The following is a 23948-nucleotide window of genomic DNA, read 5'->3' as shown; positions in this document are numbered from 1 at the left end:
AAAGTAGGACATTCCCCTCTGAAATGTGGAGTACTACCAGCGGTTCTTAAAATGGTACGGTCCAGATGTAGTCTTTTATTTATTTATTTATTTATTTATTTTTTTGTCTGAAATTGTTTGTTTGTTTTTAATACTGAAAATGTGTTCAGAACTAATCAGCAATATATTAATCGAATTATACTTGTGAATATATATATTTTTTCCCCAAACGGAATAAAGAACTTTTATTGTGAAATAATTAACTTTAGACCGGATGTGCTATCGCTACGGCTAACACCATTGGAACAGTGAAATGTTTATGGGCCTTTGTACTGTCAAGCATTTACCCAAAAACCGAACATAATGTCACTTTCAACAGCACGTTCCTTCTTATCAGAGGCTTGTTATGGGGAACAAGAGCTCGACGCTAACTCCGCTCTCATGGAGCTGGACAAAGGTGCGTTAGCTTATTTCCTAGCCAGTTAGCATGGTTGTGTTCTGGTCTTGTGTATATCATGTTCTCCTGTTATGTTAATTATTACCTGGCACATATATGCTCCCTACTTTGTTTTTAATTGAAGTAATGTAAATACTTTCAGGGCTACGGTCGGGGAAGCTTGGAGAGCAATGTGAAGCAGTGGTGTTGTTCCCTAAACTCTTTCAGAAGTACCCTTTTCCCATCCTCATCAACTCAGCCTTTCTTAAGCTAGCAGACATTTTCAGACTTGGGTATGGTATTCAAATAAAATATTTATTTCTATTGTGTTAGTTTAAGTAATTTTCCATTTTAAAAGTTATAAAATTACCGAATTAAACTGTTATCATAGTATGAAGGTGATATATAGAAACCATACAGTAATGCATAGTAGAATTTTTATCCAACATCAAACTCAAATATTTGGTCAGATACACCATGTTTTATATGGTGATTACAAGCTGATTATAAGACAGTAAAAACTTAATTGTGAGCGTCTGATACCAATGTATAAAGGAAATTGAAAAGTACTATTTTAAATATCCCAAAATGAAACTGCAACCTAGAACTTTAAATGATTGGTTGCAGCATTCATATATTAAGTCACATTCTTTTAAGCTGTGCCTCATAAACTAAATGCTGAGGGTATGTTAGTAAATTACTTAGTAAATTACATGTGATCAGATGCACAGTAGATTGAAATTTAGAGACATTTTCTAGAAAGGATTAGTTCATCAACAGTGATTTTTACTACTACTACTACTAGTAACTTTGTTGACAGGAGCCCATTTCTTTTTCAGTAACAACTTTCTGCGTCTGTGTGTGCTGAAAGTTACACAACAGAGTGAGAAACATTTGGAGAAGATTCTCAATGTGGACGAATTTGTTAAAAGGGTGTTTTCAGTCATCCATAGCAACGATCCTGTGGCCAGGGCTATCACTCTGAGGTAAAATTGTACATAATACTGGCACAGGAAATGCTCCATGACAGTTGGGCAAATGACATGCTTAACAGCTTGCAGCACTTTCCAGTAACAAAAGATTTAAAAGATAATATTTCTTTCCTGTTTTCATCTGTTTAGGATGCTTGGCAGTTTGGCTTCTATTATCCCAGAGAGGAAGAATGCACACCACAGTATTAGACAAAGCCTGGACTCTCATGACAACGTGGAAGTGGAGGCTGCCATCTTTGCTGCTGCAAGCTTCTCTGCACAGTCAAAGTAAGAAAAAATATTTGTGAAGCTGGGTTAGAATTATTTTTAAAAATAAATGTTGCATAGGTTAAACATTTTATTTTTCTATTTGTCATTTTTAGGGACTTTGCTGCTGGAATTTGCAATAAAGTCAGTGAAATGATTCAAGGTAAAATGCTTATCCACAGACCTTGTCATTTAGAAATGAAGCAAGTCTTCAGTGAAATTTTTACCAAATCCAGGCATAATATATGCTCCTCAACGTTCAGGTTTAGACACTCCAGTGGAGCTGAAGCTGAAGTTGATCCCCATGCTGCAGCATATGCATCATGATGCCAGCTTGGCATCCAGCAGCAGAGAACTTCTACAGCACCTGGTCAACTCTTACCCTTCAACACCCATGGTCATTGTCTCACTACACACCTTTACCCAGCTGGCTGCCTCCTCCCTCATTGATATCCCCAAGCAGGTAGCTTTATGTAATTAAAAAAAAAATAGTAACTCATTATGATTCATGTTTACTGTCATAGCAAAAGACAGGTTTACACTTTGGTACCTTTTGAAAAGTGTAAATAAATGACTAATTCTTGATTCCCCCTCATTATATGTCCAGTTGCAGCTCCTCCTTCAGTACTTGAGAGATGATCCAAGAAAAGCTGTGAAGAGGCTTGCAATTAATGATTTGAAGCTCCTGGCTAAAAAGGCTCCTCATCTGTGGCTCAGAGAAAATACTCAGGTAGAAAGGTGGACTGCTGCATTGCAGGATTGTCTTAATGTAGCTTTAAATGTGTAATCTTACAAGTTTTATCTCTGCAGACTCTGTGCGAATGTGCTTTGACCATCCCTTATAACAGTTTGAAGCTGGGGATGTTGGCTGTCCTATCCACCCTATCTGGAACAATAGCAATCAAACAGTATGTCAGTAATGCGCCAGGTAAAGCCTGCTTGAAATTATTCTTTGTTTGGAATGATTTTAATTCTTTCTTTGTATGTGTGTGTGTTTTTATGTGTATATATATATATCCTGTAAAACTCTCCTCTCAGGTGGTTCTTCGTTGTCTCCCTGGCTCTCTGATCTGGTTAAACTGGCACAAGAATGCTGTTACCACAGCAACCTGGCAGTGGCTGCTCATGGGGTCATAGTACTCTCCAACATTGCCATTTCCTGTCCAGAAAAAGGTTAGTGTCTGTGGGCAATAGTCTGCCTGAGGGACTTACCTAATAACATTTGCCAGTGAATGCCTTTATCTCCGTACCTCTGATGTGTTTGCATTTTTAACTTGGCTGTGTATTTCTCTTTAAGATGTAATGCAGTTGGAACAAGACACAGTTTTGGGAGTGGAGTCCCTTCTGATGCTGTGCAGTCAGGACAGCAGCCCTAGTGCCCAGGCCACACTGAAAGTAAGACAACAGCATAACCACAAGGCAAATGGCATAACGTCTATAAAAACAGCTTGCAAACTCTATAAAAAGAGCATGCAGGCTGAATATTATTGGCACAATTTATTTTACAATGTACCACTGTAAAATGGTTATGTTCCTAATCTGGCATCAAATGCTCTCCAAGATTTGTTCATTTCATATTTCTTTTGTTCTGATTTAAATCAGATTGTGAGGAATTTTGTTGTAATTAGTTGCTGTAAGTATTCTGTACATATAAGACATTTGGACACCTTTTTTAATATTAAAAAAAAAACTGAAAATGAAACCTTATTTAAACCTTCACATGCTAAAAGACCTGAGTAAGATGAACAGTGGATCAGCATCTCCATGTAGTGTGAAAATTCTCAATTCAGACTTTTTTTTCTTCAAAATTTAAGTAGCTAATTTTGTCAATTTAATCCGATGGTCCAAATTTTAAAGGCTTTCAATGGGGAGTGAAGTTTATCTAAGCTTTTAGCAAGTTCATGTCAAGTTTAGGGATCGTGGTATGTTTGTGCCCTCCTCTGCCTTTACATGTTCTTTCCTGTGAACATGGAAACACCCAGAGAATTCTGCACACACAACCAAGCATACAGGTGAAACTCAAAAAATTTGAATATTGTGCTAAACTTAATTTATTTCAGTGATTCGACTTAAAAGGAGCAGGCTAATGTATTATGTAGACTCATTACATGCAAGTGAGATATTTCCAGCATTGATTTCTTAGAATGTTGATGATTATGGCTTATGAAAACCCAAAAATCAAAATCTCAGAAAATTAGAATAGTGGGAAAAGGTTCAATGTTATAGCCTCTAAGTGCTACACCCTAATCAGTTAATTAATCCAAAAACCTGCAAAGGACTCCTGAGCATATAAATGGTCTCTCAGTTTTTTAGATTTTAATCAGTGCCCCTAAAGTATTTTGTAACTTTGCTTACTGTGCAGCATAAATAATGCCTTGTTTGGACTTTTTAATATAGAAATACCTCAAACTCTGTTTAGATGTGTCATGTCACACCAGAGTAATGATATCCAGTCAGCACTTTTTTGATCTGTTTAACAAATGTTGGGAACGATACACCAGTGTAATGGATATCACTCCAGTACTGGCTGAAATGGCTAACTATACCCATTTAAAGTTAGCTAAAACAGGTATAATTTAATTAAACTCTGTTTGGTTATACTAGTTTTTTTTTTTTACTGATATCCTCACCTGCTGTCCACCTCATTAGCCAAACTTTATTTACATTATTACATAGCTTTCTGCTTTCTCTTTTATTTCAACCATAGACGGCCCTCACTTCATTGGTGAAACTGCTGAAAAGTCGACCCCACCTTAGCCAGTCAGCCGTGGAATTCCTGCTCAGCCAGCTCCACCTATCCTGTGACTCCTCTCGCATCCTCATGTGCCACGCTCTGGCAGCCATTGCCACCCACCTTCCTGTGCTGGGAGACGGCATGCTGGGAGATCTAGTGGATCTCTACCGAGTGGCCAGTCACTCCTCCACTGGCGAGCAACAGGAGCTTCTGGTGAGAGCTGTTACACGAGTCACACCTTTGGTTTAATATAGTTTATGTGTCAAGAACAAGTAGGAGAGACTCAAAACGCTAAGTTGTTCCAGTAAAAACTGTTTCCTTTATTTTTTTAATGACTTTGTGGCAGGTTTCCTTGGCAACAGTGATTTTTGTTGCCAGTCAGTCGTCTCTATCAGCCGAAGTGAAGACAGTCATCAAACAGCAGTTGGAGAAAGTTGCTAATGGCTGGACAGTGTATCGCATCGCACGGCAAGCCTCGCGCATGGTGAGCCAATGTCATTAAAATGGAGTTGCAAGGAGCCACGAAACAGGATGGTTAAATTCTGATCATTAATCTGCAGGGATGCCATGAGTTCTCCAGCGAGCTGTACCAATCCCTTCGAACTCGGGTGGCCTCAGAGCACTTCTACTTCTGGCTCAACAGCCTGAAGGAGTTTTCCCAGGCTGAGCAGTGCCTGAGTCACGTGGAGGACGGAAGCTACAGTGGAGCCATGAGCGCCATCGCAGAGGCCCTGCGCTCCTACCAAAAGGGCATCGCCTCCCTCACAGTCAGTTTACTGCCAGGCATCTGCTTGTCAAAAGACATTAATGTAGGGTCTCTTTCACAAGTGGAAGGAGTACTTAGAGCTGTTGATGGTCAGCTCTGCAGAATAGTGCTATGGGAGTATCTCAAATTCCTTATGACCTCTCTCATATAACACAGACTATTTTCTTTGGTTAGCTCAACAAAACTATGATTTCTTTTTATCTGTACTGTTCACATGTATTTGTCATTAATCCCTTCCTTACAGGCTGCCAGCACTCCTCTGAGCCCACTTACATTCCAGTGTGAGTTCATTAAGTTGCGGATCGACACACTGCAAGCTCTGTCACAACTCATTTGTACCTGCAACAGCCTGAAAACCAGCCCTCCCCCTGCCATCGCCACCACCGTCGCCCTCACCTCAGGCAATGACCTACAGCGGTGCGGCCGCATCTCAATGCAGGTAAACTTCTGCACCTTAGCCTGCATGGAATTTGAAATATAATTTTGTGATGATGCAAGGTAAAAGACCCAGATCTCTGACTTTTGGCTGCATAGTGTGAATGCATAGAAGGAGCAATAATGTGCAATTATTTGGCAGCATTTCAGAGACTCTCGGTCAGAATTTAATAGGAACAGCAGCTAAGATTTTCTAATATTTTAAGCAAGCTACAATGTCATGATTGAATTTTATGTGGAGTAAAAATGAGACATGTATTTTGAAAAATAATAATTAACCAGGCATGCATGAGCAATAACTGTGTCCTGATTTGGTTAATCATGCTGTTCCTCTTCTTCTTTTTTTTTTCTAGATGAAGGTATGCATGGATGAGTTCAGGAGTCTTGCTGCTCGCTACGCTGATTTACATCAGTCATCATTTGATGCAGATTATGCCACGCTTCGCAATGTGGAGCTGTATCCTGAAGCAACCATTAGTACCAGCAATCCATCACAGTTGTCTCTTAAAGAATCCCTTGTTCTCTGCTGCAATTTGATTCTCTTTAACTCTCTGCCCAGACAACAGCAGAGCTGTTTGCTTGTCTCCCATGTAATCGAAGCTTTGATACTGGACCCGCAGGCAGCCAGGTGAGAGCTGCTAGCTTAGCGGTATAGTGGTTTCTGTTGTTCTGTTTCCAAATGTGAGAAAGCGGCTTTGCACCTTAACAACTTGAGCTATGCAGTGTTCTTAAGAAAAGGTTGATTCTCTGTGGTAGTCAATGATGTGTACGAGCATTATATTGAGTTTATTGGTAAATGTGACCTTGATGTGGCCTTTTAGGAGCAGTGTGCTTAATTTTGTGTATATATGTATGTATGTATATATGTATGTATGTATGTATAGATCTCTTGGTGGCCTTTTCCCGACAGACATTTTTATCATTACAACTCTCTGCTTTCATAATCTAGTTTTCAGGAGTACGGTACGCTGGGGTCTGTTCAGACAGAGAGTGAATATGAGCGACGGATGATGTCAGTTTTTAACCGTGTGTTGGAAGAAGTGGAAGGCCTCACCAAGAAACACCCTCCTGTTTCATACCTGGTAAAATTTACAGTGATCTCCAAGTTTGCATAACTAGTTTTACTAAAGGTTTGTTTAGATATTAGATGCAATGATTGTTTTAAATGTAGAGTTGGTTTAATTAAGTTTATTTATTGAACTGTGTTTTCTGATGCTGCATTTATTTATGATTTTAGTTTTAGATGGTTTGTATTTTAGATGAATCATAACTTGACTGAAATAAACATATTAATTATAGGCATAATGCTTACCTGATTATTTGTTTATTTGTATGCATTTGAAAAGTGACTTAAATCCCAAGCATATCTTAGTTAGATAAATGAAGGTGGTAGATGAGAAGCTACAAGTTGTACTTGGTCAACTCAAAGTATTGTGTGCATTTTGTTTTTCAGCATACGAGTTGTCTCTGCGATGCTGTCATAGCTCTTCTGAAGGTGCCGTTGTCTTTCCAAAGATATTTCTTCCAAAAGCTCCAGTCAACCAGCATCAAGGTAACAGGTTTTTACCATTTTACATACAATTAGCAAAACTGAAAGTGTTAGAAATTGCTAGTGGCAACCCTAAATCCACAGGGGGAAAAGGGCTTGCTATCACTATTGCCTGACTATTTGTGGTTATATGCTGCCTGGTGTAAGATGGCTGTGAATCAGTGTTTGCTGTTTATCCACATATTAATTGCATTTTTCAGCTTGCACTCTCTCCATCACCACGCACACCAAGTGAACCAATCCCAGTGCAGAACAGTCAGCAGCTGACTCTGAAGGTGGAGGGTGTGGTACAACACGGTTCCACACCGGGACTCTTTAGAAAGATCCAATCTGTCTGCCTCAATGTCACGTCAGTTCTCCAGAGCAAGACAGGACCTGACTACAAAGTATGTAGTCTTTCTATTATTGCTTTAGGTCAATTGTTTATATATATATATGTATTTCTTTAATCTTAAAACATATCTGCACATTTATATATATATTTTGTTTTATTTCAGATTCCACTCGATAATAAAACGAATGAGATCGAGCAGCGCGTGGAACCTCACAATGACTATTTCAGCACCCAGTTTTTGCTGAACTTCACCATCTTAGGCACACACTCGGTCAGTGTGGAGGCGTCTGTGGTGGATGAGAGTGGCATTGAGTGGAAAACGGGGCCCAAGACGATGGTGTCCGTGAAATCTCTAGAGGATCCTTACTCCCAGCAGCTCCGCCACCAGCTGCAGCAAGGTGGAGCCCAGTCTGCTCCACAGAGGGCTGCATACACTCGCTTTTAGTCAATTTTCTCTGTGATTCTCAGTCTGAGCTTGTGTACTTGACCTGTTTTGTCTTGTAGGAAGTGAACCTGTAAATATCTTTTTTCTACAATTAAAAGGCATTTCATTGAAACATTTCATTTGGGTGTGATGCTTTTTAAAGTGTGTGATTGGGCTTAAAGAATACTTGAATTAAGGTAGATATTTAAACATTTAGTATATCAAACGCCATACATAGGCCAGACAAGAAAATGTGAAATGTTCTTTATATGTCTCTATATACCGTATATATGTATGCAGTAATCTGTAGGACAACTGGATGTCCTTGGATTTCTGACAGATAAATGCAATAACACAGAGAACCAAAAGGGGGCAGACCATCACTGAGCATTACTGTCTGAAGTGCCCCGCAGGCTCTCATGTAAATTAAAATCGATCAATTTAAATAATTTTCTTTTTATTTATTTGCTTTGACTTTTTGAAAGCTTGAAGATCCACCTTGCAACATCTTAGTAAACCACAATAATACTGAAGAGACTAGTATTCAACTTTAAAAGAAAGGCGAGTTTTACACCCCATAAAGCTCTACAGCTGTAGGTTTGTTTCAATAGATGATGCTATTTCTGGCTTGCATTTATGTATATGCATTGTTTTTCCAGTGGTAAGTCCCCGCTGCCACGCTCATGATGACATCTGAAAATGGCAAGGGCGTGCAAATAAATGCATCTTACTTCTAATGGTTTGGTCACAAACTGGGTTGTTTCACATAGTTTCATTTTTACATGCAAAAAGGGGGGGGGGGGGGGGGGGGGGGGAGAGAAGAAGCTCTGGACTTACAGGAGATTGAGCACTCCGACACTAAAGGCTGGCCTAAAATGAGCACGAGCGTCAGGTAAAAATAGATAAATAAAAATAAAACTTCCGGTAGGAATTTTCTGAATTAAATTTTAATATTTCATTATATGTCATTAAAACAAAGAGTTTGCTTTCATCAGTTATCTCTTAGAATAAGAATAATGCAATCAAACAATTACTGTAATTTTTAAAACTGAAAATGAAACGAACAGCTTTCAAGGTTTTTTTTTTCTATTAAAACTATTGACACCTTTTAAATGTATGCTATTTAATTTTTTTAGGCTTATAGCTGATATTAGGATAAACATGATTTAAATATGGGTTTTCTGCTATTCTGTTTAGAGAGGCTGTTTAGGAGGGTCTCAACACAGCTTATTACACACATAATTATATATATATATATATATATATATATATATATATATATATATGATGGAGAGTTTAAACATGCACTAATTTACATGATAAAAATCCTAAAGATTTTTTTCAATTGGCAGCAGCTTTAACATCGAGCATTTTTAATTTAAATTCTTTAAATGTTATTAATCAAACACAGTCAACAAGACAAAATAATAATAATAATAATAATAATAATAATAATAATAATAATAATAATAATAATAATAAACGTGTTATCGTGTTTTTAAGAATACATTCAGACACGTATATAAACAACCCCGACATTATTTTGAAAGACTGCCTGGACCCATTTCCGGGTTTGCTGTGTTGATCCTTTGTGGACATTGCCGCTATGTGAATCGAGATCGGGAGAAGATAACGGGTTCTACCACCCTCGAAAACAGAAATAGCTGTTTATCGTATTTGATGCGCACGTGTATGTCTTGCGTTGCAGTTGTGTAATAAGCAGCGTTGAGTCAAGGCCCGCCTAAACAGGCTCTCTGTCGTTCTGTTTAAGGGGAAGCTCAGTAGCTAGCTGAGTTGACGGTGGTGGTGATGATGATGATGATGATGCATCGAAGGATTTATCCCGGTGTCTCGGACTGAGATGGAGCCAGCGACGTTCAAGTGGAGCTGCTTGCTAGCCAGCTAGCGAGCTAACGGTGCCGCCGGAATTCATTGTACCCGAGCAGACCTGGATCGCTAAATGGGTGCAAGTGCAGATTTTTTCCACAGGATTTACTGTAACATTATAACACCGTTACCTCACAGTCCTTAGATTTACTAGACTTAACATGCCGACGAGCAAAAATTACTAGCTTAACCATCTAGGTTAGTTACACGTGACTCAATTTATCTCTCTTCAACTATTCGTAATACCACTGGCTGTCCGTGGATACTTCAGTGACAATTATTGGGTGAGTAACATGAGCTACTAGACTTTTGCTACCAAACTATAGGGTGGGACTACACTCTGGATGAGCCACACAGATATTGCGCTTTGACATGCAGGGCTCGAATCAGCGTTTGGTCGTGTTTCTTAAGATAACGAAGAACTTATTATTTTGAGCTGCTTCTTTTATTTATATCACTGCATTTTGCAAGAACCCTGAAACCGGCGGCTGTCATTTCTGACACGTTTAGAAGCATCTGTTCCCGTTATGCTAACTCACCCTATTGCTAGCTAGCATGTTAGGGAGTACTTGTCCCCGGCTAATGGTCCTTTTAAGGTCCTGTTTTAGCATGTACTGTTTTTACGCCTCGCCAGCCAGCTAGTAGAAAATCACGAATAACATAACCATCGTTAAATATAAATTTCCTTGAATAATAATTAGAGCATAGCGTCCTCTATGCGTGTGTTGCATATAAATGCCGTGAAATAGCCTTATCCTTAGCCGGTTAGCGGTGTAACATCACATTATGTGTCCCATGAGATTTTGTGACTTCCCAAAGATTTTCAGCTACTGGATGTCTCAATTGAACTATATTATTTAGATAGCTGTTTCCAAACGTGGTAGTGCCTTAGTATTTACATAGCTTACCAAATGAAGGTGAAGGAAGTCGATCCTTTATTAAAATACCCAGTTTAAATGAATATTTAAGTAAATATACTCAGTCACAGGTAAAACTCATACCAGTTAAGTCCTGCTTGGGTAAAATTGTAAAATATGGTAATAAAAAATTATAGTGAAAGCATACCATGTAGTAGTTTAGTCACTGAAATTAAATATGAGATTATAAGATTGTTGTTAAGCATCGGTAATAATAATAAAAAAAGAAGCCGCATGTAACTGCTGAAGATGGTAGGAGTGAAGTTGGTTAAGCACAATATGAAATGCAGGGATGCCAAATAAACCTGAGGGACCATAAAAAGATTAATGGGAGATAAAACAAGGAAAAAAAAAAAAAAAAACATTTCTAAACTTTGTCTGGCGTATTTGATATTTGGTTGTGAATTATTTGGTCTCCTTTAATGCAGTGTTTGAGAGGTTTAGAGCACAAAAAAATGGATAATATTGGTATTATCTTAAAAAAACAGCTAGCAATAATTAGTTTACATTGCATATTTATATGAAATGTAATACTTAGTTGACGTTGCAGATTTATATGAAAAATCCCATTGTGCTCATATTCAGTCAGGTTCACTGGTTTGAGCAGACACTGCCCACCACTTCAGGTCAGCCCTGCAGGGGTTCTTTTGCATGGTCTTCTTGCTTCAAAAGGTTCCTGCATGAAATGACCTGGAAATATGTGAGTGGCAGGCATGATAAGAACCGATAGAATTCTCTAAATGTTAAATGATGGAGCTTGAATGCTGCTTGTGTTTTCTTCTTTTATATCAAAAGCACTGGTCTGTCCTTTCCTGAAGTTAATGAGGTAAAATCGTATAATAGTTCCCTGTAGTCACAGCATTCAAAGAGCTGCACAGTTATTTATTTATTTATTTATTTTAATATATTATTTGATGTAGATATATCTGAGTGAAGTAGTCTTTCCCATCTTTTCTTTATCTCATGAGGTTTTCTATTAGGAACAAGGAATATTGTCTAGGAAAGAATACCTTTTTTTATTAACTTTTTTCCTTTTTAAAAAAAATTCTGTCACATTTATGGTATTCAAAGAAAATGGACCTGGAAATTCCTCATTAAAGGCAAAATCAGCATAAATCAGATTAGGGCTGGCCAATACTGCAAATTTTGATATTAGTCCGATACCAAGTCAATCCCGGGCAAGTATCGACGATACCGATTCCATACTGATACTTTTTGCTTGAAATTTCAGAATTATTGAATGGTTTTGCGTTTAATTATTGATAACGATTATGATAATAATAAAACTCAGCACAAAGATTTTTGTCAAATGAAACATTTTTATTAACAAACTGAATGGATGAACTGAGAAATTTAAATTTAAGCTTTTTTGTTTATAAATATATAATATAAAAAAAACAAAGTGTAACAAAATAATAAAATAACATTTATTTATCACACTCAATTGAGAAAAATAAAGGCAACAGTGCAAATTAGCTCAGCATAAGCTAAACCTACTATTGGTTCTCTTTCACATTCTTTGGCTTTTTGCCCCCAAAGTTCTCTACGAGAAAAATATCGATCTCATCACGCTTATATCGAACCTACCGATACTTGCCTTGGTATCGATACCCTCGATAGTTTTATCGATTCACCTTGGATCGATTCGCTGTCAAAACATACAGATATATAATTAAGGCTGTCAATAATAACAGGTTAACGGCAGTAACGAATTTATGTAATTGAGTTAAAAATTTTTGGTTTATACTTAAGATATGCAGGGGCGGGTCTAGAAAAGTTTTGATGGGGGGACAGGCAGGGGCACTGACCAGGAAAAGGATGGCACAAATGAGATATGTTTTTTTCAAGGTCTTGATTTATATATATATATATATATAATGTGTGTGTGTGTGACAGAGAGAGAATATGAAAACATAATTTACATATTGTATGTTCACTGCTGTAAAATGTACACATGACTTTTTGTCATTTGTCAAATAATTTGAGACACTAACTACTGTGTCCCTGTTGCAGACGGTGTGTATCAGGATGGCACAGCTCTTGGACGGGGCCGGAAAACTGGGCTGGATTCTCCTCAGATCTGTGCTCCGTTTCACATTTATGTTCTTCAACAACTGTGTAGCCATCCCATCCTACTGCTTATACCTGCTGCTGCTTCAGCCACTGAGAATATGGGACAGCTCCACTTTTTGGCACATCGAAGGAGTCATGTTCAAATGGTTGCTGGCCATGGTGTCTTCTTGGGGCTGGGTTGCAGGTTATACAGGTAAGATACTTAATCATTCACACCACAGTGTTGTTCGTTTGCGTGCTGCTTGCTTGGAGAGATGTATTTGCATGCTGGCATCAATGGTGGCAGTCTGTTGATGCGCAACACTGCTTTGAAACCAGTTTGAGCACTATGGTTTTACCTTCAAATTCCATATGTCTGTTTCACTGAGGAGTGCATGCACATGCAAAGTAGCCGACAGGGATAGAACAGATGGTTGAATGAAAATGAGATGGCTTAACACAAATTAATACAATAGTTTTCTTTGTTTTAAAACCTTAAATGGGACAGCTGCTCTTTACTTAACTTTCAGTTGAATATTTCCATATAAAAATTGATGATTTGTTCCTTAAATGGCATTCTATTCATGGACTAGACAGTTCAGTGTTTTTCCTACCTGTATTGTACCATATGCTCATTTCTACTGTTAATGCATCTGGACAGGGAGGAATACTGCTGATACAATCAATGGATCGCAACAATAGTACTTTTTTTTAACTTAAGTGAACAATGATTTATATCAGTTCTCCCAAAAAGTCAGAAATTTCAGGTTCATGATTGTTTTGTTGATTTAATACTTTAGTGTCGTATTTAACAGTAAATGAATGATTTCATGGTTATGGATTTGGGATCCAATAAAAAATATAAATGTAGTTAATGTCTTAACAAAAGTTATGATAGGATATTTTCAAATTTTTGACGTTTCATGCTTAATATAGTATAATAATAATAGTTTCATTAATTCATTGGGATCTTCTAAATGTAGTAAAATGCACAGGAATGGTGCTTTGTAATAACTGGACAGAGGCAGAACAGCGGACACCTGATCCCTGACACAGCAGAGTATTATAGTGTTTGTTGGTTCCTCTCAGTCGGCTGGTTGAATATCCTGAAGTAATGCTGGTTGCAGTGGTGTTTGGTTGCACAGAGCTGTGAGCAAAATGCTTACAAATTGCTAAGCAGTGAACATGGGAAGCAACAAGGCTCACTGATTAATTATTCAAAGCTTTCAGCTTATAGTAAACTGTTGTCGAGCAACATGTGTTGCAGACGTAGTCTCTGAGAGTTAGTGGGATGCTATTTGGCCATATCATCCGAATGATGACTAAAGTTTAATTTAGACTAAGATGGCAACATACAGTGTTGTTTACAACTTGGCACTTCTGTTATCTAAACTTGTGCATATGTTGCTAAGTGCATCAAGTTACACTCTGTGACCTGGGTCTGCTTATGTTACAGCATAAGCTTAATAACCTTATGTTAGTCTGTGCCATAGGTGCTCCTTACTCTGTCACAAACTTTTGCTTTGTTTTTTAAATGTGTAAGCATTGAATGCAAGTTTTCAGGCCACATATTTGTTTAAATGTATGTGAAATACAGCAAAATGGATGTGATGCATACAAGAAAAGATGATTTGGTTGATTGGTAGAAGAACATCGCTTGTCAGATGCCATTTTTATGCTAACAAGCTTTTCAAATGCTGGTAAACATGCTGAAATGAACCATTTTCCACTTTCCCATTACCAGTTGTGCGTTTGCACTCATCTCTCTCAGGGCAGCAATGTATTCAGTATCAGTGCACTAACTACCCCTACCTCCCATGGGACAAACCTGTTACTATGACAACATAAAGAGATGGTGTTACACTGTGTCCTAACAGGCTCTGTTGGACAGCAATTTCTGATGAGCATGACTTTCTCAGATAATTGGGCTAGTTTATAATTTCTGATTTTACTGGGGCAAAAGCTTCACACAGTGTCACAAAGAGTGAGCTTTAATGTATGATTCAGTGCAAATTATTGCTGTAGTGAGTAGCCGTGCTTGAGTATTTTTGCTGTGGACCTGCAGCATACCAACAGAAACATATTTCAAATAGTCAGGGTTTCATTTCATACAAACCACCTAAGAACAAGCCAGTTAAATTGTGGGGTGAGACCCCTTACAGAATATTTTTTCTCCCAACATTATAATGGATTGTATATGACTCATGGCTGGGCGATTAATCGAATTTTAATCACAATTACGATCTGGGTTTTCAACGATCATAAAAATGAAAGAATCAGATTATTTTTGTCCTTGGCAGTTTCTTCTTGTTCTGTTTTCAGTTGCAAATCGAGCACAGCTGACATTGCAGCGCTCTGCTGCAGACTCCTCCCACAGCCCTGTCTGCTTTGCTTTTATTCAGCGCGAGTTGCAAACACCTCGCTAGTTATTGGCTGGAAACACGGGAGGCGACATCGCTCCTTCTCCATCATTTTCAATGGAACGTGCGCGATGAGGCGAAAATTGCTGCCCTCCTCCAAATGTGAAATGTTGCGCTCGTTCACGCAGACGTGCACACTGGGGCTTGCGATGCGACACAAGAAAATAGAAAAATGTTAAATTTTTGTGAGTCGTGAATAAATAATCCACCAGCTTCCAGAGACACAGAGGGATAACAAACGTTATAAACAAACAGAACTTTTTCTCAGTTACGCAGTTAACAACCCGAGATTTAAGAAACTCATCAACACTTTACACAAACAGTATCTCTGCCATCTCGTCACCATTTTAGTCGAGTGTCTCTCCCTGCCCTGGATGATGGGTGTTGTGAAGGATGTGGCTACAGTCCAATGTTTCGCCACCGCTACAGACCTGTGGTAAAGCCACACCATAGAGCCGTATATAAAAGGTCACGCTTCATTTTATTGACACGCATTTCAACAAGAAAAACGAAATGTACGAAATGTCTCCAGACTCACTTTTCCAGATCACATCTGGCAGAACATAGCTGCTGGTCTGAGACAAACAAACAATGCCCCTTCTCGCAAAGATCGAGCCATATCACTTAAAAACAATATGCCTTTATTATGCCATTACTGTCCGTCTTTTCTTGCCCCTAGTAACCAAGTGGAGGTGGCATATCAGTGTGTACGTTCAAATAGCAAGCTGCCATCAGGGAATGAGAGCAGCAATGAAAGTGTTGGTGTCTACAACATTATGTTCTGTTGAGCTGGCACTCTTGCACATAAACACACATCAGTTCTGCTTTGTGACTAATTGCACTGCTGTCTCAAAAGAGAAAAAACTGTTTGTCCTGTCTCTCTATGAGCCTAATATTAAGGTGCAACACTCAACTTCGAACAGTGGCAGTGTGAGGTTTAAAGCGATCTTTTTTTTCCAACCCAAAAACCTCTCAGTATATCATTTTGATGAACAAAAGATAAGTTTTTAGGAACTTATTAAAATACCTGAAGGTGTGAGTTTTAAATGACCCTAAAAATAAGCCACTGATTAAAATCAGGGCAGTGATAAGTATTAAAATATGACATTTTTATTAAGTGATATCTGCAGTGATATGAGGTAACCCCAGATCTGTGCTTACTCTACAACCATGCCATGTGTTAAATTGATGTTTGGGAGCTCAGGCAGATTTCTTGTAAAGACTGCTTTCTGAAGCAATTAATGTGTGAATAGTTGTACATAAAAAGAGATCTAAGCAGGAAATCATTTTAAAGTGGTAAACAAATGGGACTAGAAATGTAACATCAGAGAAATTGTTATTGCAGAGAGGTTAATGCACTGTGTGTCAGTGGATAAATGAGCATTAGTTTTGTAATTGTTCTTAACCTCTTAAACCCTGAGAGTCTTTTTGGGGTTTCTGTTTGAAAATAACATACAAAAAAATAATTGATTATTTCTCTGATTATAAACTCTACATAAACAATCTTGGTATCAAAATAAAGCCAACACTTGTGAGATTTTATCAGAGCTGAAGCATCATTACAGATGCTGCTGTATTAAAGTAATTGAGGGTGGAACATGAGAAAAATTTCAGAATTTTCTTCTCGCCGAAGTATTTTTTGCATTTCAAAGCATATAAATGCTTTTAAAATGTTAAAAATCCAGTGTAAGAATGTATAGATCAAGCAGATTCATCTTAGCTGGCTGAATGCTTTATTTATGACCCACATTCAAACAAGTGTAAATTTGTTTAAAAGATGCAACACATTTTGGCTTGGTTTTCTGTTTAGGCTGCATTTGAGGTCAAGAAATGCTAGATGTGTCGGGATAAACTCGCAGCTTGATACAGTCAAGAAGCTAAGCTTTGGTTAAAACTCAGACAAGAAGGATGTCACATCCACATCACATCCACAGAAGTCGCAGAACAGTGGTGCTTTGTATATGTAGAGCATTTTATCAGGACCAAATCTCACAGTAAACAGTATGTGCTTTGTCATAGTTGCTTCATTTTAATCATTACATGAGGGGTGTTGATTGTGTTAGAAGGAAGTGAATGCACTCTTGGACTATGACTGCTGTTTATCACCTAATGACTCTTGAACTTTAACTTCAAACTCAAATAGAGCTGCATCCTGCTTTTTTCCCCCCAATTAGACACACAGTGGTGGGAAAAGAGATTGAAAAGATGAGGTTGTTTGTTTTCTTGGAAGATGGGCTGCAATGTTTGATATGTAGCAAACTATTGTTTCCTTGATTTTTGTTAAAATGTTGGTTATGGGGGTTTCTGTAGCTTTCCTTTTGCTCTGACATGCATTTTCTTGTAAACATAAAGCCACTTGTGGAGTACAGCTCAGCTCTTGGTGAGCTCGAAGTGATATTTAAGTCACTCATTCATAACTAAAACAACTAAACCTCATTTGTTTGAAGATAGTTGTTTTACTGAAGAACAAGCTGACCCAAGCTAATATTGCATCACCACTGCTGCTGGCTTGATGGCTTCACTTCACAGTGCATCATTTATTTTCTTATGTAAGCGAACGCCATCATAACATTGCCTAACGCATGTTAGCACGTGATTATTAAGGCTACATTTGAAGAGCAGAACACTATGCTGCTCTGATATTGAGACCCACAGCTGTGAACATAAAAAAACAGGCTTTTAATGTTGATTTATACCACATTTTGACGTAAATGCAATGCCCAAGCTCATTTACATTGTGTTGGTTTGTGTCAGCAAAAATACAACACGATTGCCCTGCCATTAGTGCAGTACACACTGATATTTATAAGCCATTATAATTCTACTTTTCAGTATTAATTTAGATTATTTGACAACTAAAATGCTGAGAGCTGTCAGCATCCTGTGTAAGATAATGATCATGACTGAGGTGACTATTATGTTGTAGGTTGTACTTTTATTCAGCTTGACCCCATTTTTGTATTGTTTTCAAAAGCATTTCTGCTATATTTGATCCAACATGACCACATGGCAGTGGACACAAACAGGTGCAGTGAAGCCAGCAGGATTAAGTTTTCAGTGTGTGTTGCGTGAGTGGGTGGTCTGTCGGACCTGTGAGGGGAGATCAAAGCCTATAAGTGAACATGCAGACATTGCACCCTTGTTTTCCAGTTATGAGTTGCATTTTCCACTGTGGGAAAGGTGTTTACATGAAAAGCTGTGTAACTGGGGTGTTTATCTCACTGTACAGCTAAAAATGATATTATCCAGTCTTGTGATCTGTTTGCAGCTCTCTCAGGAATACTGATAGAGAATAATAATCTACAACTATTTTGATCTTTTGTTTAAAATATTATTTGAGCAAGAAGGTTCCAAATATGTGGTGGTTCCTATGAAGGTAAAAATGTGCCAAAATGAACAAACTTGTAGATTTGATGTGAAAACTTGTAGAATACAATGTGAGAAGTTGCGCATCAAAAATCTGAACTTGTATGTCAAAATTTTCTGCTGTAAAGAAAACTCACACACATGTGAACTGAATTTGAAGTTACAGAGAAAAAATAGTCCATCTGACAAATTATCTTCCATAGTTTACTTGTAATTAAATTTTTTTTCAAGTGTTCATTTAAGTCCCGAACCCCACACACCACCCCCCACCCCCTCCTCTGCTCTCACATCTTCAGACACAAGTTAGTTTTGGCACAAATATCTCGCAAGGACTGAGCCAAAAGTCAGGCCACAGTTTTATCACGCTGTGACTCGCGAGAGCACATTTGTGACTTGCAGCAGCAGATTCAGGAAGTTGTAATCACTAAGTTGAGGTTGTAAAGCAAAATGAACACTTGAAAAAAATTTAATTACAAGTAAACTATGGAAGATAATTTGTCAGATGGACTATTTTTTTCTCTGTAACTTCAAATTCAGTTCACGTGTGTGTGAGTTTTCTTTACAGCAGAACATTTTGACATACAAGTTCAGATTTTTGATGCACAACTTCTCACATTTTATTCTACAAGTTTTCACATCAAATCTACAAGTTTGTTCATTTTGACACATTTTTACCTTCATAGGTTCCAGGTACGTCACGTCTGGTGAAGCTTAAATGCGAGAAAAGTGTTTCCATTACACCTTTGCGATATACGTCTAAATTGACACGTCTGAAAAACCACCACATGAGAGTGTAAAAAACTTTTAGCGATATTTGAGATTTTTTTCAAAATGAAGGTGTTTCCATTACTGTATTTTTATTGCGATATTCAACTTTTGCACAATTCTAGGGGTAATGGAAACGCACCTGGTAGTTTCTGCTAAAATACGCCAGCCTTGTCGGTACAGAAGTGTATGTTTATGTGGTTTTGGTTGCTTTTATAGTAACAGTAAACGCCAGCTTTCAGTCACGTAAAAGCCGGACTAAAATCCGGTGGAAGACCGGCTTTAACTGTGACAAATAGCCGGTGTTGTGTCGAGGCCAGTTTCCCCATAGAAATGTGTTCCCCCTGGGAGAACCATGGTTCCTTCTAAACACAGAGGAACGATATTTGACAGTTTGCAATATATTTATGAAATCAAGAGCATCTTCACCTGAGGGAACACTCCATGAACTAGCAGATGAAATGCTTTCATCGATGTTGTTACTTTTTGAGACATGGCAGCTACTAAAAGTGAGGTACTAGATACACTATATGTTAGAAAGCAATACACGATTCCAACATTAGATGGAAATAATTCTTACACAATGTCCCTTTAATTAATGCTGAGCTTCTCTTTTATTTCTTTAAGTTGCTTTCACTGGGAACCACTTGATATATTCTTAGACATTTTTTTTTATAATTAATTGTTACCTCATTAGCTTAGTTGACTAATCAGTTTGTTTTGGAAGGTAAAGTGATGAATGATAAAAAATAAAGAGCTGTTTCTTTTCAGTATTGCCTTTTGTAGGATTGTGTTTCTCTTTTTAGCTATTAACTGTTTGGTGTTCATTATTTTCTTTACATCAGTTATTTAGTCAGTTATACCGACAGTCATCTTGAAAGCAAAAATGTAGTGTCTGGTTGAATATTTTCTAACTTTTCCTTCTTCTGTGATAATAATCGGCATGACTTTGGATTTTGAGCTGCTGGAAAGTAATGTGGACTTGAACATCTTTGGATAATCATTCAACCAATGCACATATACATGTGGAAAAAAACAATACACAATGATAATATCTAGAGATTTCTGTTTTATAAAAAATCTTTCTGTATGTTTTAAGAAATTTGCATAGACCTGTATCAGGTAAAGGCATGCCACAGTGTTTCATATTTAGCCAGCTAGCATAAGGAGAAGCTCATGGCTAGGAGAAGCATAGAAAAAGGCTTGTCTATGTTTTTTGTCTGTTCCTGTTGTATAAAAGATACTTAAACACAATTTTCTTTTGGATTGTATGGTTGTATTGTGAGTTTTAATGATCCGATTCCAGATTATTGAGCAATATGTTGTGTAGAAAATTAGAACAATTCATTGTGGATCATTTCCTGTTAAATCTACAACAGACTGCTTTTCACTTGTTAAAGTCTCCATGCACCCACAGCAGTGTAACAGCTATATAACAGGCTGATAGGACCTGGCCTCTGGACTGTGTGGGTGTGTACAGATCATCTTTGATTGACAGCCCTGAATTATCTTGGCTGCACCTGTTGGAGTGATGTAATTTACAACTGAGACTCTTTTCAATACATTGTCAACGTCAGCTGCTTTGTCATGTTCTGTTCTGTTTGACCTGAGCATTCCTGGTATTTTTGAGTCATCGCTCTGCTTGTTAGGATGGTCTTTGTGAAACAGGCTTCTCATGATGGAACTGAGAGCACAAAGCTGCTGTTACAGCAATAGCTTTGTGCACTTTTGAAAGCTTTAATTAAAAGAAATCATGCTTTTGATGTCTTGCCAACAGAGTTTGGTAAATGTTTAATGTGTATGGTACATGAAAACATAGAGTGGATCGAGACTGGCCACGAGTCGTGCCTTGTACAAGTGAAGGAGTGATCCATTGTGGAATAATGGCCCTGCAGCTCATGTGCAGTTGAGAGGGTGATAGCATGAATGGGAATTAACATCTCTTTTGTTTTGAGCTCCTGGGAAGTGGAAGCTGATGTTTAATTCCTTGGTGTACAGAAAAGCTGCAGGGTATTTATGTGGATGAGCTGGGCATTAAGTTGTCAGTCTGTATTTCCCTGTTGTTGTGTTGTGATGTAATTGATACAACAAAAAAGAAGAAAAAACGGATTGAGTCAAATTGTCTGTAAGCTCAAAATAAGACCAAGAATGGTCAGATGGTTTGGTGTGTTCCTGTCAATGCTTTAATTAGGTTCTTGTGTTTTCATGTGGATGGAGATGTTTTCAGCGGTGGTTAATGTGGGTGGGTTTGGAAATCCCTGTTTTAAAGCAAGTCCATAAGTGTACTAGATCTGGCATAACATTAATGTTGTTGTTTTCCTCATGCTGGAAGTGTCTGTAGCCTACCTGTCATTATTTCATAAATGTAACCTTGACTTTTATATATGCATTTGTTGTTGTTGGCCATACTTGCTAAAATGCTGGAGCTCATCTTCATCCCCCAAGCAGACTAAAGTATGCTATAGAGCATTTAGTAAAGAGATGTGCTTTCCAGAGGATGAATTGTATTGATCTGCTGATTTTTATATAGAACTTTTACAGTAATTCAGATTTTTAGCTTTTGTTTTTTAGCGGAACATCTCAGTCTATATATATCATATGATCATTTAGGGGTCATTGGAGCTTTGGTTCCACTGACTTTTTCTCTCTTTTTCTTCAAGCAGCTTGGCATTTTGGTTGCATTTCCATATATTTGAGTTTTAATGCTCATTGCCTTTTGAATCTTTAGTGATCCTAACATTTTATCCAGAACCACTTAACAACAGTTGCAGCTTTGCAGGACTTGTATTATGGCTGAACATTTTAGTCTTATTCTTAAATATACACCAGAGAAATTAATTCTCTGCCAATGGGAGAATGCTCTGCTACAGAAACAACCCTTTACATTTTGGTGGTGGGTTTAAATTCTGGATCACTTTCTTAAAAATTGAACCATATTCATTTGGCTTTTAGTGTCTTTGTTCTGTTTTCAAATAACAAGCATCAGCATGTGATGAGGGAGATGGTTTAGAGCAGGCATGTCAAACTGGTCCAGCAAAGGGCCGTGTGGCTGCAGGTTTTTGTTCCAGCCAGCCAAGAGCACACAGTTTGACCAATCAGCTGTCTGAAGACTGAGATCAGTTGATTGAATCAGTCAAATCTGGTGTGCTGCTGCTTGGTTGGAACAAAAACCTGCAGCCACACGGCCCTTTGCTGGACCAGTTTGACATGCCTGGTTTAGAGTTTAAAAATAATCACAAGTGCTCTCTCCGGTTCTAAACTAATGTGGTAACGATGCCTTTTAGAGTTTCCGTTGTGCCATTATAAGCCGTAAACAATGTGCCTGTAATAAGAAATACAGCTCTAATAATGTGATGCAGGCCTAATGTCTAGATCGTAGTGTGATAGCTACTGACAGTGTTCTTGAGTTTCTTGTAATGACTGCTGGTAGTGCTCTGCACAGATCAGTTATTCTAATAGCAGTGTATAGCTAGGGATACAACAATCCACTGTTTTTTCACTACCGATACTGATATCTGAGATTTAGTATCAGCCGATGACAGTCTGATACTGAAACAGAAAAGTGCTTAATTACCCAACAAATAACATCTCAATGTGTGGAAAAGACAGAGATCCTTATTTTGTGCAAGGCAACATCAGACTTGACTTAAAAATATATTATCTAATTTTTAAAAAACACACCAATATAAATGTACAGCATTACTTCTTTATTTAACTGTACACCATTACATCAGTTTTAAATAAACTAACAATCTTAAATAAGCTTCATAAGCTTTGTCAAACATCTCAAAATATAACAAAGCTGCTTAAAATCCTGGTTAAGTCAGTGTAAGTAGGAGTATAACACCCAATGTAAAATAATGTAGTGGTGAAACTGGGGGGATTAGCTTGACTACCCTGGTAAACAGCATGTTAAAATAAACAAGAACAAAACCTTTTTGAAATGGTTCAGTTAGTTTAATTAGGAATTCAAAATCAAATGTAAAATAAGTAATAAAGGAGATGAAATTACAGGTAAAAAAAAAAAAAATAAAACAATAGCTCCACGACCTTGGTTGGTAGACATTCAAAATAAACAGAAAATAATCTTATTTCTAATCGCTTAGACTATTGCAATGCACTTTACGTTGGGCTCAGTCAGACCTCCCTCAATTAGCTACAGCTGGACCAAAATGCTGCAGCTCGACTTTAACTAGCACTAAAAACGAGAGCACATTACTTCGGTCTTGGCTTCCCTTCACTGGCTACCGGTTCATTTTAGAGTCGATTTTAAAATTCTTTTGTTTTTAACTGTCTCCACAGTCTCACCCCACAGTGTCTATCAGACCTCCTACAACCATACACACCGTCACGTTCCCTGAGATCAGTAGACCGGTCACTGTTAACCGTCCCCTCAACCATGAGGAAATTTAGAGGTGACCAAGCTATTCCCAGACTGTGGAACCAGTTACCTCCGCATATTAACGAGGCCTCTTTACTTGCTGTTTTTAAACTATTGCTTAAAAAATATTTTTCTTTGGCTTTTAAAGCGGACTTTAAGTTGGAGAAAACAGCTCTTTACAATGGTTTAGTGCAATTATTTAGTTATTAAGTATTATATTTGTATTTATTTTGATACTCATTAGCTGTACCAGTGTTTCCTTCAG

General features: G+C 37.8%; 3 protein-coding genes across 3 annotated transcripts in view; 2 read left to right on the top strand and 1 right to left on the bottom strand.

The window, feature by feature from the left end:
- The window catches only part of ppp2r5a (protein phosphatase 2, regulatory subunit B', alpha isoform), a 55472-nt gene extending 52116 nt beyond the window's left edge, over nucleotides 1–3356 (bottom strand). The window contains exon 1 of the mRNA XM_041975250.1: nucleotides 3345–3356. The gene's annotated coding sequence lies outside the window, so the exon portion shown is untranslated. The remainder of the gene's footprint in view (nucleotides 1–3344) is intronic.
- On the top strand, nucleotides 243–8035 carry ints7 (integrator complex subunit 7). The gene is made up of 20 exons (XM_041975246.1): nucleotides 243–436; nucleotides 579–708; nucleotides 1255–1401; nucleotides 1537–1674; nucleotides 1770–1816; nucleotides 1917–2116; nucleotides 2261–2383; nucleotides 2464–2581; nucleotides 2692–2826; nucleotides 2951–3048; nucleotides 4361–4600; nucleotides 4734–4871; nucleotides 4948–5154; nucleotides 5398–5592; nucleotides 5942–6045; nucleotides 6148–6216; nucleotides 6538–6670; nucleotides 7042–7140; nucleotides 7338–7523; nucleotides 7635–8035. Exons 1-20 carry the CDS (start codon nucleotides 343–345, stop codon nucleotides 7914–7916), a joined length of 2883 nt encoding a protein of 960 aa, XP_041831180.1. The 5' UTR covers nucleotides 243–342; the 3' UTR covers nucleotides 7917–8035.
- A 1443-nt stretch (nucleotides 8036–9478) lies between these two features.
- The window catches only part of lpgat1 (lysophosphatidylglycerol acyltransferase 1), a 49830-nt gene continuing 35360 nt past the window's right edge, over nucleotides 9479–23948 (top strand). The window contains exons 1-2 of the mRNA XM_041975918.1: nucleotides 9479–10066; nucleotides 12713–12965. Of these exons, the coding sequence (XP_041831852.1) occupies nucleotides 12728–12965 (238 nt within the window). The 5' untranslated portion in view covers nucleotides 9479–10066; nucleotides 12713–12727. The remainder of the gene's footprint in view (nucleotides 10067–12712; nucleotides 12966–23948) is intronic.

Source organism: Melanotaenia boesemani, chromosome 22 (genome assembly GCF_017639745.1).
Source record: "Melanotaenia boesemani isolate fMelBoe1 chromosome 22, fMelBoe1.pri, whole genome shotgun sequence".
Classification (NCBI taxonomy): Eukaryota; Metazoa; Chordata; class Actinopteri; order Atheriniformes; family Melanotaeniidae; genus Melanotaenia; species Melanotaenia boesemani.
Note: the sequence above shows the minus strand (reverse complement) of the source record. Positions and strands in the feature narration are given on the sequence as shown.

Bases quoted from the DNA above. Each gene is read 5' to 3' on its own strand.
- ints7 (XM_041975246.1), top strand. From the start codon at position 343: ATGTCACTTTCAACAGCACGTTCCTTCTTATCAGAGGCTTGTTATGGG. The intron at 2,384-2,463 runs GTAGAAAGGTGG...TTATCTCTGCAG, and splicing joins GGCTCAGAGAAAATACTCAG to ACTCTGTGCGAATGTGCTTT. The intron at 6,671-7,041 runs GTAAAATTTACA...TTTGTTTTTCAG, and splicing joins ACCCTCCTGTTTCATACCTG to CATACGAGTTGTCTCTGCGA.